The 15,108-nt window shown below is 34.6% G+C and overlaps 1 protein-coding gene across 1 annotated transcript; it reads left to right on the top strand.

Moving 5' to 3' along the window:
• The first annotated feature begins 2,749 nt into the window (after window positions 1-2,749).
• LOC122044951 (F-box protein At2g05970-like) lies at window positions 2,750-3,994 on the top strand. The gene has a single exon (XM_042604983.1). It carries the CDS (start codon window positions 2,750-2,752, stop codon window positions 3,992-3,994), a length of 1,245 nt encoding a protein of 414 aa, XP_042460917.1.
• Window positions 3,995-15,108: the final 11,114 nt, after the last annotated feature.

Genomic DNA, 15,108 nt, shown 5'->3' with positions numbered 1-15,108 from the left:
GGAAATAAAAGCAGAAACAAAATTTTAACCTGGTTATAACCAAGAGGGTTGTTAATCCAGGACAGTGAAAAGCGCACTAAGAAAATTCTCCTTTGCTGAAGGCGGAGAAGCCTTTTACACTCTAATTGCTCAGAACTACTGATAGGAATTGCTTACAGAGTTGAATGTAGAAGTTGTTATGAATTCCTAGCTCCAAGGGCCTTTAATTAGCCTCTGGAAATCTGATATCGAGGGTTCAAGGCGCCTCCAATAAGGGTCCAAGGCGCCTCCAAGAGGTGAGTGGATAAAACTTTATCCGCGGCTTGAAACAGTCACTTTGACCTGTTGAAGGCGCCTTCAACAAGGTTGAAGGCGCCTTCAAGCTGGAGGCGCCTCCAAGCCTGATGGAGGCGCCTCCAAGCTGGCAGCTCCACTTTCAGTTTGCTTTCTTCAGCTTCTGACGCTCCGTTCTTTTGGGTGATTGCGGCCAACCGGAATAGGGCTCACCCGAACTCAATTCCCGACCTTCTCCTCGAGCAGCCTTCCGTCCTGGCTTAACGCCCCTCGAACGCCGCGCACGCTCTTCACGTCCACCGGAGTACTCTTCCGCAGCTCTCTCGTCCTTCGGACGCACATAGCCCGTCGGCTCCCTTCCCGTGCCGTCCTTCTTGCTAGCTGCGTCTTCCACTCGACTTCCTGTGTTCCTAAGCTCCTGCACACTCAGACACATGAATCAAACACAACAGGACCTAACCAACTTGGTTGATCACATCAAAACTACCACGGGGTCCAACATCCGGTTGCTCCGACCTCGTACTATTGTTGTACTGCGACACTGCCATACCTGACTACTGCAGACAGACCAACTCCAACACCCGAGCTAACCAAATTCTACATATTCGTGGTTGTAATATTTTTTTAAGTCATTTAAATTATGCATAACGGAAATATAGGTTTATACTTCCTACTTATTCATTCATGTATTTGATTATGATTGATTAGTGGATTATTTATCGGAAAGGTCCAAATGACTTGAGTTTTGGAGTAGGAGTCATCGAAAGCTCTGAACCAAGTAAAATCATTCATGTTTTATTTTCCTTTTTTTAATTTTACTTAATTGTATTCGATTGCGCACTCAATTTTAAAAAACTAAAAAAGAACGTGTTTTAAAATTCACATGATTCCTCTCTCATGTGCCTATGATCCTACACAGAATGTTTGAATCATTCATGATGTTTGGGTCGTCCATCATGATCCATTTATATTTTTCAGATTTACTTTAGTAATTAATGAAATATTTAAACTTTCAAGTTAGAATCAATCATCTTCAAAATTAATGAGTTGTATTTGATTTAGGATCAAGCCATGTGCATAAGTCACTTAACTGAGAGTCCTTTGCTATTTAAAAGCAACGTCAATAATTAGTTTAATATCAAATTTAATATGAGCAAGAGATAGATATTCATTTATAACGTCTGTCTTTTTAAAACAATAAAAATTATTTAATTTTTCGTTCCCTAAGAGCAACTGATTTATCACACTAGCTCTTATTTATCACACTCCACTGTCCTGAGCAAGAACATACAAGTTGATTAATTGATAAGGATAAATCTCATCTATTTAACAGATGGAATCTATTCCCATCAATTAATAGATAATGGTTCGTCTTCTAACCATAAATTACGATCCAGAAGATTTTGACTGTACTATTATATAGAACACTCAGGATCCTCTACACCATAATTTATGATTTAGAGGATAGATCATACAAATTAATTAATTAATAGGTAAGATCCATCCTCATCAATTAATGAATGTAATAATTTATCCTCTGGTTCATAAATTACGATCAAAAGGATCTACGTTCCACGTAGAATCGAATTAACCTATATGTCACATGCCGAACGTTTAACAACCTCCCTAGAATTAAACTCAGGTGGTATTTGGTTAAATGATAGAAATGATTATGGATATGAGTTTGATAGTAAAATATAATGAGAATGAGAATGAAAATGAAATATACCTAGTTATATGAGCTTGGTTGATTACCATAAATTTAGAAATCATTCCTAAATTATCATTCCCAAACTCACAATTCAAATATCATCTTTTACTATCATTTCATTTTCTCATTTTTAAATACATCAACCAAACATCCACTCATACTAATTAATAATTCTACAAAACATCCACTCATACTAATTAATAATTCTACAATTATGGTAGCGTGAGAATTATGGTAGCGTGAGAGTTGGTTGTTTATCTATAGTCCGTTTATGCCGGTTCTTTACAATCAAATGTATATTTTATCAATTTAATTATTGCACTGTACTATTTCATTGAATAAAATAATTTAGAAAAGTAAATTATTAGATTAGCTTTTAGAAAACACTATTTTATTTAATAAAATAATTTGAAAAAAGTAAAACCATTATTAACTAAAGGGGTTATAAAGTTGGAATTTAAATAATTTATTTTCTTAAAAAAATAAAAAAGACTTAAATTTTAAAAATAACGTGTGTTTATAAGATTGCCAATAATTTTAAAAGTAATTTAATTCTGACAACTTCAATCTAATCTTATAAGATTGCCAATAAATTAATTTAATTTTTGGTTTCTTTAAAATAAAAAAAAAGCATTAATGATATAATCCGTTTATTTTTTCTTACTATTTCAATCTATTAAAAAATAGTAAAAATAAAATAAAATTGTTGAGAAAGATTCAAACGAAAAGGTTATAAAATCAGGGTAACCAGAGAATCTTTCTATAATGGCCGGCGGTGGCGGTGGCGATGGCTGCGGCGACAGATGGGTTGATCTTTCTTTGGATCTCTTTTCCCTTATCTTCTCCAAACTCTCCCTTCCTCAGCTGCTTCGCTCCGCCGCCGTCTGCGTCTCGTGGTCAGCCGCCGCCCACGAGGTGCGCACGCGCAGCAGACGCTTCGAGTTCCGGGGGCAGGGCCCCTGGCTCATGTTCGGGGGCGGCCCTGACAGGGACTCCTCCGCCGCCACCTTCTACACCCTCGACGAGGGAAGGGAGTACACCATCCCCCTCCCGGACGCTCCCATAAGCCGCCGGTTCCTTCTCGGCTCCGCTCACGGCTGGGTCATCACATACGACACCAGCTTGGGGCTGTTTCAACTACTAAACCCGATCACCGGCTCGCAAATTGACCTCCCCTCCGTCGTCTCCAATCACCTCGACATCATCCACGACAACGATGAGCGCTCCAATATCCGAACACGTCGACAATTTCCATTGACTGAATCGCTGATAGAAACTCCTCCCTTCAAAGCAATCCTATCGGCTGATCCCTCGCTCGAAGATGACTACACTGTCGTGTTCATCCACTATTTTATTCCCAGCATCTGTTTCACCCGCTCCGGCTACGACAGTTGGTTCCAGTTAAATGATGTGAATCAATTTCAGGACATTCTCTTCCACAAAGGCAAACTGTACGCGACCACGATCTCAGGATCCGTGCAAGTTTGCGTCATCGACGACGCCCGACTTCGACGTGGCGAACTGCCCACATTTACACCGGTCACTCCGCCCGATCCTGATCACTGCCACTTTGACTACCTGGCCGAGACTCCCCGAGGAGATCTCTTGAACATTCAGAGGAAGCTGGGCAGGCATGACCCCACTGTCTTTGTCGAGGTTTACAGGTTACAACTGGAGGAGGAGATTCTAAGTAGAAGAACAGAACAAGTGAAGGACTTGGGAGAGTTGATCATCTTCTTGGGCGACAACCACCCGCTTTGCCTCTCTGCATCCGATTTCCCACACTTGAGGCCTAATTCCATATATTTTACCGACGAACTGACACTCTTTAACCGTCATCGAAGGAGCATGAGAATCGAAGAACAAAGTATTTCGGGAGAAAGTCAGAGTTGCCTTCCTTTCCCCGTTGACGTAGGCATCTACAGTATGACCGATCACACATTCACAAGTATCTTACCAGGCGATCCTCGACTGAAGTGGCCGCCTCCTGTTTGGTTCAAGCTAGATTAATTTTTTTTTAATTTCTTTTTTGTACATTTTTAGATGATTACTGGTCGTCTTTCCACCATTCTCACCTCTTTCTGTCTAAGAATCGAAATGTCAGCGGCGGGCTCCAAATTCAACCGGTGGGAATAATTAAGTCAAACGACCAAAAGAATTCAAATTCTGGAGAGACTTCCATCGTCAATAGTAGTGTCCCAGCTTAGATAATAGCACCACCTGGAGATTATTAATTAAATAGGTGTTGATGGAAGTAATAAAGTGGGATGACAGGACACACGGGAGGAGTCATAATCTAGGGGAGATGTCCTTAGGCAGGGTTCTTTGAGGTGTAGAGGGGATCTCCAAAGGTAGGAGGCTCTCACAGCCAAAGATAGTTGAGCTCCATGGGAGATTTTCAAAGGCAGGGATACTCTTGTGGTGCGTGAATTGAGGGCATTTCGTCGTGGGGATGCTTCTATGCTGTGCTGGTCGGTAGAAGATGTATTCAAACGGGTTGCTCCCAAATTTCTATTTATAGAGCCAGGGGGCTTGAGTTTTTTTTGGATGTGTACCCAATTGGTTCTTCCCAAGCTACAATATCCAAGCTTGTGAAAGCTTAATTCTTTCTAGGGAGGTACCCAATGAAATTGTTCCTAAGTTGTAACATTCCAAGCTGTTTTAACCTGGACAATGATTCAGATCACGTCTGACTAGAGCTAATACTGCAAGGCACATCAAATATATATATATATATATATATATATATATATATATAATTTACCAAGTGTGCAAGATTGAAAGATTTGATGAGATCTGACTCCAGACTAAAGTCTACTTAGGTTGATAACTGGCACAAGAAAAACAGATAGGCTGATATATGGTAGTAAGTCCAGTTGGGTCGCAACAATCCAGGTGGTTCAAGTGTTAAGTCTACAATAGTAAGTAAGGTAAGCACTGGAGGAGAGTGATCCAGTAAGGACGAGTTACAGTGGGACTGTAGATGCTGGTCCAACTTAGATCCATTTTGAAAATCTAAACTGAAATCATGTAAATCCTGGTCTTGGTAAGATAAGATCTAATTAATAATATTATTTTATTTTTATTGTCATAACTCTACTTTGTTATTTGGGCTAATGAGTTTTGCAAAAGCTAAAATGCATAACTTAGTCTTGGATGTTTGAGGTGCCTCGGAGTTGCATGGAGGTGCCCTCGCCGGATAAATTTTGAGGATAGCATTTCACTATGGGGAGGCCCCTCAGAGTACATTGGAGGCCCCTCAGAGCCATTAGAGGTGCCCTCGTGCAAATAAAAATTGGAGGTTGCAGATCTGATAAGCGCCATTAAAGGCACCCTGAAGCATTGGAAACACCTCCAACACTATTTAAAAGGAGGTCAACGAGAACATTCAAAATACAACTCTTACACGAACTCCTATGATCATTTAAGTTGCTTCGCTACTACTTTGCTTTGCCGGATTGCTGCAATCAGAATGACACCAACTTTGAGCCATGATCTTCAACCACAAAAGTCGGTATAATTTAAAGTTGTACTTTCGTATTCATTAAATTGCATAGGAAAGTGCAGGGTGTTACACTTTTCTATTATTACTCTTTGTACTCGTTTTCTCTATCAAAAGTTTATCGGTAGAAGATTTTATTGGATTGCTTATCGATAGATTCAAAGGACCAAAGTCTTGAAGTAGGAGTCGTTGAAGACTTCGAACCAAGTAAATCATCGTATTTCATTTCTGTCTCTTTTTCTTTTCACACTTAGTTTGTTTTTCTGCTGCGAACTTGATTTTTATAAAATCGAAAAAGACTCGTTTTTTAAAATACAAGTGATTCAACCCCTCCCCCCCCTCTCTCTCTCTCTCTCTCTCTCTCACATGCCTACAATCCTACAAGTAGGAAATGGACGAACTTGATAAATCGATCAACGAATCACCCAAATCAAATCAAGCACTCTCCAAAGTCTAGTTTATTATACTCCCCTCTCTACATAGGTATAAAATCTTCCAAAGTAAGTCTACTTGTCTCTGTCGCTCTATGTGGATTATGAGCTCACTACACTTCCATTATGTCACTCTAATGTCTACCTTTACTTATTGGCACACCAAGCATCGAGTTGCAAAGTCCACAATGTCATTCTTCATATCGTTCCATCAATTGGAGCGATTTAGGTCTCGCTACATCTGGATACTTCTCGAATGGACTATGAATATAATCATGATCGATGTGCTTCTCGGTAGTATGTCTTCTTTAATCAAGTGTCTCTAGACACACAGTCTTCTTTGAAACTGATAGTCTCATCTTCATTGTGTGAAAAATATGTCTACAAATCATTAATCTTGTTTGCTATTTCAGAATTTGAGGTGTTGTTCATCAACTTGTGTTTCATTGACTCGTTCCATAAAATGTGACTAAGCAACCATAGACACAAATAAGTGCTCTAACTTCTCAGCTAGTAATAGTTTTTTCCTTTTAAAGATCCATGAAAATATATTTTCTAGAAACCACATGTCCCAAAAATCATAACCAAAATGTGCATTTGATGAACTTCCCATATCAGCACTCCCTCCATAACATCTTGAATTTGCTCCTCCTGCCCCCAGGGCGTAGCGCAGATGGTGGGCGCATGGTATCTCTGGCGTAATGGTCAGAGGTCGATTCTCAGGAACTGACGAACTGGGGTTTACCCCGCCATGCGCCTATGGCCTGTGTACCTACATGAACCTCCCTCCATATCCGTGGGATCGACACTAGGGGGGCCGCTAAGATAACGGATCTACCTTTTTTGAATATGCTCCTCCTTCGATCTTAAATAGATCCGGATATCATCAATAAAATGACGACAGACCAATCCAACTATTCTAGGGCCATCCAATTACTCAAATTCATTATAGTAGTAGGAGCATCAGTAATTCCAAACGATATCATTAAAAACTCATAATGTCTGTTCCGTTTACTGAATGCTGTCTTTTTCATGTGTACATCCTTTACTCTAGCTCGACCACTGATGGTCAAATATAGTCATGTCCTTTTTGTGTTTTGGGTAACCCCACTACATAATCTATAATGATGTGTTATCATCTTCATTTATACTTAAGGTGGCAATTCCTATCTTCTGTTGCTCTATTCCTACTTGTACCAATTCAATTGTTGCATACTCAATTATATAAATGTGCTAGGTTTGTATGTTTTCTCCTTGTTCATTGTCTTGTAGATTAGTTTTTTTTCTTGTTAGTGTTGTTTGTATTTCTGTTGCATACTAACAAGTTATAGGAAACGTGGATGATCGACTATTTACCCCCCTCTAGCAAGGCATCAAAGTCCCAACAAAATCTACAACCATATCATAAATGCACTTCAAGCAAAATTATTAAGCAAAGAAGGCAAATGAGATTGGTATTCTCCAGCAGCATTTGATAATAAAATAAGAAATCTGGAAGCAAAGTTGGATCCAATAAATTTACCCTTGAGTTCATCAAAGATGTAAATAGACAGTACGAGAATGGAAAAGGATTAATTTTTTATGTCATTAATTGACCTGATGAACTGAGATCTTGACGGGTATCAAGAAACAATCGTTGTCGACCTCCTCCATATCCTTCCCACCCGACCACAACATCTTTCTTCATCCTTGAAACTCCATGGTCATCGTCCTTGCCAAATTCTGTCACAAACCATTCCTCTTTAAAGAGGCGGACGGCTTCAAAGTGCACATCAGAAGCGCTATCCGTTGCTACCTCAAGCTTTTACCACGGTAGTGACCCCACTCACGGATTCTACTTTCAGCTTGCATCTCTACAGCCATAAGGACCTCGCGACCAGACATGGTGTGCTCAGCGATTCCGCCTTACGTCCAACAGTCCAAGTTATTTTGGAACCATGTAAATGAGCGTGTCATTATTTTTTACTCTTCTTATCTTTAGATTAGCTTCTATTTGTCATCACCTGTCCCATCGGGTAATGGTATGTTCAGATTAGAGCTAAACCCACTTCCTTCACCTGTTGGACTCATGGATTATCGACAGAACCCATCGTAGCTATATATGTGCTCCTGAATTGAATTGGTTCGACTTGATTGCTAACTCATGGATAATGTTCATCTTTATGTCAGCTCGCGGGAAAAGGAAACCGTACCAACCGATAAGAGCTATGTAGTCACAAGTCCGAATTAAGGGAATGTGCAATATAATAATTGTATCATGACCCGGCACAAGGAAAGCAAAGCTAGCTCCTGGACTACATGAAGGCTGCTGATTGGGGTACTCGAGTCTACCTTGAATCACGGCATGCTAAACTTAGTTTAATTAATTTCTGCGCGCATTCATCTGTCTCCCATGTCCATTTGCTGCACTGATCCAGTATGTATTGTTGTCGACTATTCGTGAGTGAGTGTCACCCCTCTTTTCATTATTAAATTTCTCTTTTTTTTTGTAAAAAAAAATAATAATAAGAAAAAGTGAGAGTGTTAAGGCAGGGAAATTTGAAAGTTTTTTTAGTTAAAAGAGTAGTGGATTTTATGAAACAATCAATGTGAAAGAGGAGTTGTGTGGGGTAAATTTAAACCTTATTTACGAGCTTTTGCTTGATGGCACATATTAATGAGTATCATCTCCCTTTGCCAGTCCATCCGCACGCAATTAATAAACGTGTGAGATGGCATGGAGAGCGGCAGAGAAAAAAAGCATTGTGTAGTTTCTCGAGGCCAAAACCCTCTCGTTCCTGGATCAGCTGGGTACGTACAACTTTTATATTAACTTCCCACCGTTGTTATTTAATTTCATTTACGATAAAATATATAAAAGAAGTTTAGAAGAAAATTAACAAGCAATAAATTTAGAAGAAAACAAGCAATAATTTCAAACTTGCTAAAACAAGCAAATTAACACAGATAGTAAGTGAGAAGGACGAAATAACAATTCAACCGAATACTAAATGGTACAAAATCATGACCAGAATGATTTTCATATTGTTCAGAGGCAAATAGAAATCAACAACTAAACTAAACTGGATGGGGCAATACTGATTTGAGACATAAACAAATAGTATCCGGTACTCCTAGAAGAAATCAAGTTCAGGGCTGAGGAACAAGTAAAAGAGAAACGTCCACAATTATTTTTAATTTACTATGCAAGAAAACTACTGGTGGTGTGGAAGTAGAATTGGACTGATCAAGAACGACCTCAATTATTTAAAATTTTTAAGTTAATGATGGAAGAAAAGTATCTTATCAGACCAGGCGGTAAGAGAATAAGATTTATTAGTTGAGAACAGATTTACCAGATTGACAATTATAATTTATTTTTGGAGATAAATCAATCACAGACTTTGTCATGTGAAGAGTTTTCGATATTGAAAAATAATTATATATATTTTACTAACGATCCAGAAGATGTGATGAATAAGATGAACAAATTTAACGTAGGACATAAACTCCTACGTCAAATCATTTCACCTTGTTTATCACATCTTCAGGATCATCCATATAATATATGGAATTATTTTTCAATGTCGAAAACTCTTCGCATGACAAAGCTTGTGATTGATTTATCCCCAAAAATAAACTATAATTATCGATATGGTAAATCTGTTCCCAACTAGTAAATCGTATTTTCTTACCGCCTGGTCTGATAATATAATTTTCTTCCATTACTAACTTGAAAACTTTAAATGATTGAGACCGTTCTTGATCATTTCAATTTCGCCTCCAAACCACCAATAGTTCTCCTACACAGCAAACTAAAAATAATCATGAGTGTTTCTCTTTCCCTTGGTCCTCAGCCTTAAGTTTAATTTCTTCTAGAAGTATCGGATACTTTCTGTTTATGTCCCAAATCAATATTGTCCCATCCATGTTCACAGCGTACAGCATTGCATTATGAAAAATTACATCCCTAATGATATAGCCTAAATCCACAGGAACCCATCCGTCAGACAACGAAATCATTAATAAACCCATAGATTGATAAATAACAGCGGCGGTGGATGACCCAGGTGAAGACGAGGGCGATAAAACAACTTTGAAAACATGGAAAGATTGGGAAAGTCAGGTCTTGCTTCAATATGCCTTTGATTATGAAATACAAGTATAATATGCAAGGGCGTTGCTTCAGGATAAGTCTTGAAGGAGGGAAACTGAATGCTGACCTTGTTCAGGGGATTCAGGACGAGAATCTCATTTTCCATGTCAACGAAGACGAGCCAGCCGTCGGGAGACGATCCAATGGCAGCGAGGCCATTAATATCAGGAAGTCTAAGTCTAGCCATTGGATCCAGATCGGCAGAGGAAGAGGCGGCGAGCCAACGTCTGTAGTCGAAGGGCAGAGATAACATGAGCCACGGAGTAGACAGCAGTTTGCTAGTCTGGAGTTTTGCCGTGTGCCATGGGCGGCAAACAGCGGCAAAACGTGCACGATGAAAGTAGTTGCAGAGCTCAAAAATCTGAGAGAGAAGCTCCGACGGAAAACCCGAAGCCCAGTTTCTCGGCGCCATGGACTGCGGTAGTTTTCTGCCGGCGTTGATGGCAAGCGAAGATGCTTCTTAAGGTTTAGAGAGCCTTTAAAGATCACAAGGTCCGACGCTAAGTTTCTCGCCGTCAAGAATACGCGCAGGCAGTTTTCTGTCCGTCTGCTTGCTGCCCAGCACTCATGAACAGTTCTTTTGAAGGCGGCTGGTGGCAGGTCAACAGAAGCTAATAATGGCCTCGTAAATGAAAGACGCGAGAATGCTATATTAATATTTATAATAGAATTTATATATATACTATAAAATATTTTTTAAAAACAATTTAAGATATACTATATTTAAAAATATGATAATAATAATAATATATCTCGTTAAGATCAACCGAAACTTAATTAATTTATTCATAATTTTCAAAATAGTATAAAATAAATTATATAATTATTAATTATATTATATGGATATAATATAATATATAGTCAAATGAAATAATAATAATAAATAACAAACAAATATTAATGCATGACAATCAAAAATATTGACATAAATATAACTGTAAATGAAAGAAATATTTTTATATTAATATAAATAAATATCTAACTAATTATATAATGAGATAACTTATATTGCTTATAAAAATTATAAAAACCAAAAAAAAAAAAATAGAAACTGATTTCACTCTGTATCGACAAACAAAAAGTCAACTATTTAAAAATTTATTTTAATAAAATGTTAAAATTAATATACATATATTTTTTTTATCAAATGATATTTAAGTAAATGATGATACTTACGCTCCATGCTATCTACCGTTTTGAAACGGATCAACCATCCAAAACTATATTTAGAGAATAATGAAGTTTCTTGAAATTTATATTTATAAAAAATATATATTACTTCTAGAGTTTTAGGGTTACAATTTACAATTACTTGAGGTTATATAAATAAATAAAATATTTTTTTTTAAAAAAAAAATCTACAATAAATTACAATTAAATATTATTAAATAATATAAATTTTGTAGCTTAAAATATTAATTTTTTAAAAAATTAAAAATATATAATAGTATTTATATTTCTTTTAGAAACATTGATAATTTAACATATATTAAATTTTTAAAAATTTCAAAAATTTTAAAAAAATATGGCTTAATTTATTTTATATAATAAAGTTAATTATTTTAAATATTATTATTATTATTATTTAAACTCTATGTTATTCCTTTTTTATGTTTTTTTACTTTTTTCATTTTCTTTATTTTTTAAGTGTGTTTTTTTATTTTTTATTTTTATTTTTAAAATTTATTGTTTTTGCGTTTTTTAATTTTTAAAATTTTTATTATTTTTATTTTTTAAGTTTTTTTATTATTTGTTTTTTTAAAATTTTTTACGTTTTTTTCATTTCCATTTTCTTTTTTATGTTTTTTTCTCTTTTTTATTTTTTACGTTTTTCTCCTATTTTCATTTTTTACATTTTTTATTTTTTTTACAATTTTCAAATTTGCTCTAAGTTTTTTTTTTTTTTTTACATTTTTCTATTTTTTTATTTTTTAAATAATTTTTCTTATCAGAAAGTGATAATGAGAAGAGGCATAGACAGCCAACCCAAAGATAAAACAAATCAAATCAAAGTCTCGCAAAGTAATTAATGCGAAAAGATTCCGAATAACTAAAACATTTTGCCGCAACGAACATATATCACCCTAATTAATGTTCCTCCATGAACGAACTGTTCTTTGCAAACGTGGCACTCTTGAACGAATTGTTCTTTGCAGATGTTGCAGACGGCTGGTGGCAGGTCCGAGTAGCAAGTAAGCAACCTATGTCTTTTTTACAGTTTATAATTAATGATGCAGTCTGTCTCTCTTCTCAGTTGCATCTTCTAAAAGACCTATTTTTAGGGCTATAATTTATAGCTTCAATTAATATTAAGCTAATAAAATGCCTCTGGTGCCAAGTCCGATATCAACTCGGTTACATCCACAGAAGTAACCTAATAATGTGCCTTGTAAATGAAAGAGGTGCATCTGAATGCTTTTAAAGTATTCAAAATTTAATAATTAATCAAGATCAAAATATTAATATTTGAAATTGGTTTATAATAATATTAAAAAGTCAACTATTTAAAATTTATTTTAATAAAATATTAATATATATATATATATATATATACCAAATGATATTTAAGTAAATGATGATACTTACGCTCCATGCTATATACCGTTTTGAAACGGATCAACCATCCAAAACTACATCTAGAGAATAATGAAGTTGACTGAAACGGATCAAGAAGGGTTTTGAAAGTAACAAGGGCAAAAATAAAAAAGCCTTCCTTATTTTCGTTTTGGTCTTCCCAATTTTAAAAAATATCGAAATAACACTCCATCTTGGGTTCTTTTCATCCAAAAATATCCCTATTTGATAACTAAAATTACTATAATATAAAATAAAATTATTTTTACTCATCAAATTTGTTATATTCGAAATGATAAAAAAAATTAAAACTTAATCTCCAATAAAATACATATCCTAAAAGTTAAACGCATATAAAGCTCGTTAATGTGGAGATTAATGGACCTAACAGTCCCACTTAAGCTCAGCTTGGGAAGGTCTTCTATTAAAATCCGTTAATTAATTGTTCTCAAATAATAAAATAATAATTTAAATTCACGTCATCCACACTAACATTTCCCTTTATTAACTCACTAATTATTTTTCATAATAAAAATTCAAATAAGTAATTTCGGATTTAGTAAATCTAATCTGATTTTACTTTGATCTATTAAACAAATGAATAGGCAAAATAGATACCTATTAATAAATTAACCAAAAATAATTCATAAACCACTTTCAGTTAATCCACTTTAATCATCTAGAAGATAATAGATATAATTTTAATATGGGATCAAAATTATCGGTGTATTGAATTATAAGTTATATCATCATAGAAATTAATATCTTAGACTGTGCTCAAGACCCAATGCAATAGCGACTCTTTCTCATAAAAATTTGATTTTTTATATTAGATAATAAATTGATAAGAATATATCTATATTTAAATCTTAACCAAAATGTCAAGAAAATTATACTTTCTAATATTAGAGAACCAAAGTATTTTGAGAAATTTCTCTATTCATTATCAATCTTAAGATTTTGAACTAAAAAAATTATCATAATATATATTTTTTATATAAAAAATAATTTAAAAAATATTAATAAGTCTTAAAATTAATTTTTAATATAAAAAAATTAACGTAATTTTAGACTTCACTAAAAATCTTAATAAAATAATGATTTATTTAAATGAAAGATTTATAGACCATAAATTACATAGCTAAGTCAACCAGGTTAAATAAAAGAACGACTTTTAAATAGACTAGTAAAAAAAATGAATTATTTTTAACATGGGACTAGGAAACAAATAGAGACTCAAATTATCCTTATTTTGTCATTCTTCATTCGATAATGTGATATAAGATGATTCATTTGTCTCTAACGTTTCTATCAATCTGTCTCTAGATTAATACAGAAGAAGTAAATCATGAGTGACTACTAGTCATTTGTCGCATCTCAAAGGAGGCTCTGCCCGGTAAACGAATAATATCTCCCTATTATGACAACGTATGAAACTAAGGTCTGTCTCTAGATTAACACAGAAAAAGTAAATCATGAGTGACTACTAGCCATTTGTCGCATCTCAAAGGAGGCTCTGCCCGGTAAATGAATAATATCTCCCCATTATGACAACGTATGAAATCAAGGGCGGAACTAGAAAAAAAAAATTCAAGGGGGTTGAATTGCATATATATATTTTTGACTAAATAAAAATATTTAATAATTAAAGTTTTACATCAACTCTTATATAATATAGGATGCTGCAGAAACTATACACATGAAGTATGAAATCTAATGGACAAAGAAGTTAAGCTCTAGTCTATTCATTTCTAGTGTGTTGATCCCTCCAAGGCTCCAACTTTTACATATTATACGTTGCTACAGAAATTGCAACCAAATAAATATGAAAGTCGCTCACATAAATCGTAATATGCATGAAATTCTCATGATTAATAGTGTAGAATAGAGCAAAAAAAAAAAAAATAGGTTAAGAATTTTGAGGGATCAACGATGAACAAAGAATACTTTAACAGCAAATGTTTATGCCAATACAAAAACAATAAGAAATAGTTGTACATCTCATTTTGTAACCCACTTGATGACTAATAACATGAAACACTTTCCATGCAAAAACTATTAGCCTATTAAGTTAATCACAACCCATTAATCTTATTGAACATTAAAATTTAAGATAAATACTACATTAAATTTGAATATCTATTTTTCACTATACAATGCATAAACTTCCTATAATTTATCATATATTTATTTTATTATTATTTTCCCCCCTATTTTTTATTATTAAACAAGGGGATAGAAAATTTTTTATTATGGGAGGGAGGAGAGAGAAATGATATTTTAATATTTAAAATTAAATTTAGAGAATTATTATTTTAAAAAATATATTTAGGAAATAAATAGGATAGAAGATATAGAGATTTTTTATACAAAATATAATATTTAAAGTAAATTTTAAATTTAAAGTAATTGATATGATGCCTGATACTTTACCACATAAATTGCATACTTTCTCAATTTAATTATTGCACCGTAAATTGAA

This window comes from Zingiber officinale, chromosome 1B, assembly GCF_018446385.1.
Source record: "Zingiber officinale cultivar Zhangliang chromosome 1B, Zo_v1.1, whole genome shotgun sequence".
Classification (NCBI taxonomy): domain Eukaryota; kingdom Viridiplantae; phylum Streptophyta; class Magnoliopsida; order Zingiberales; family Zingiberaceae; genus Zingiber; species Zingiber officinale.
Note: the sequence above shows the minus strand (reverse complement) of the source record. Positions and strands in the feature narration are given on the sequence as shown.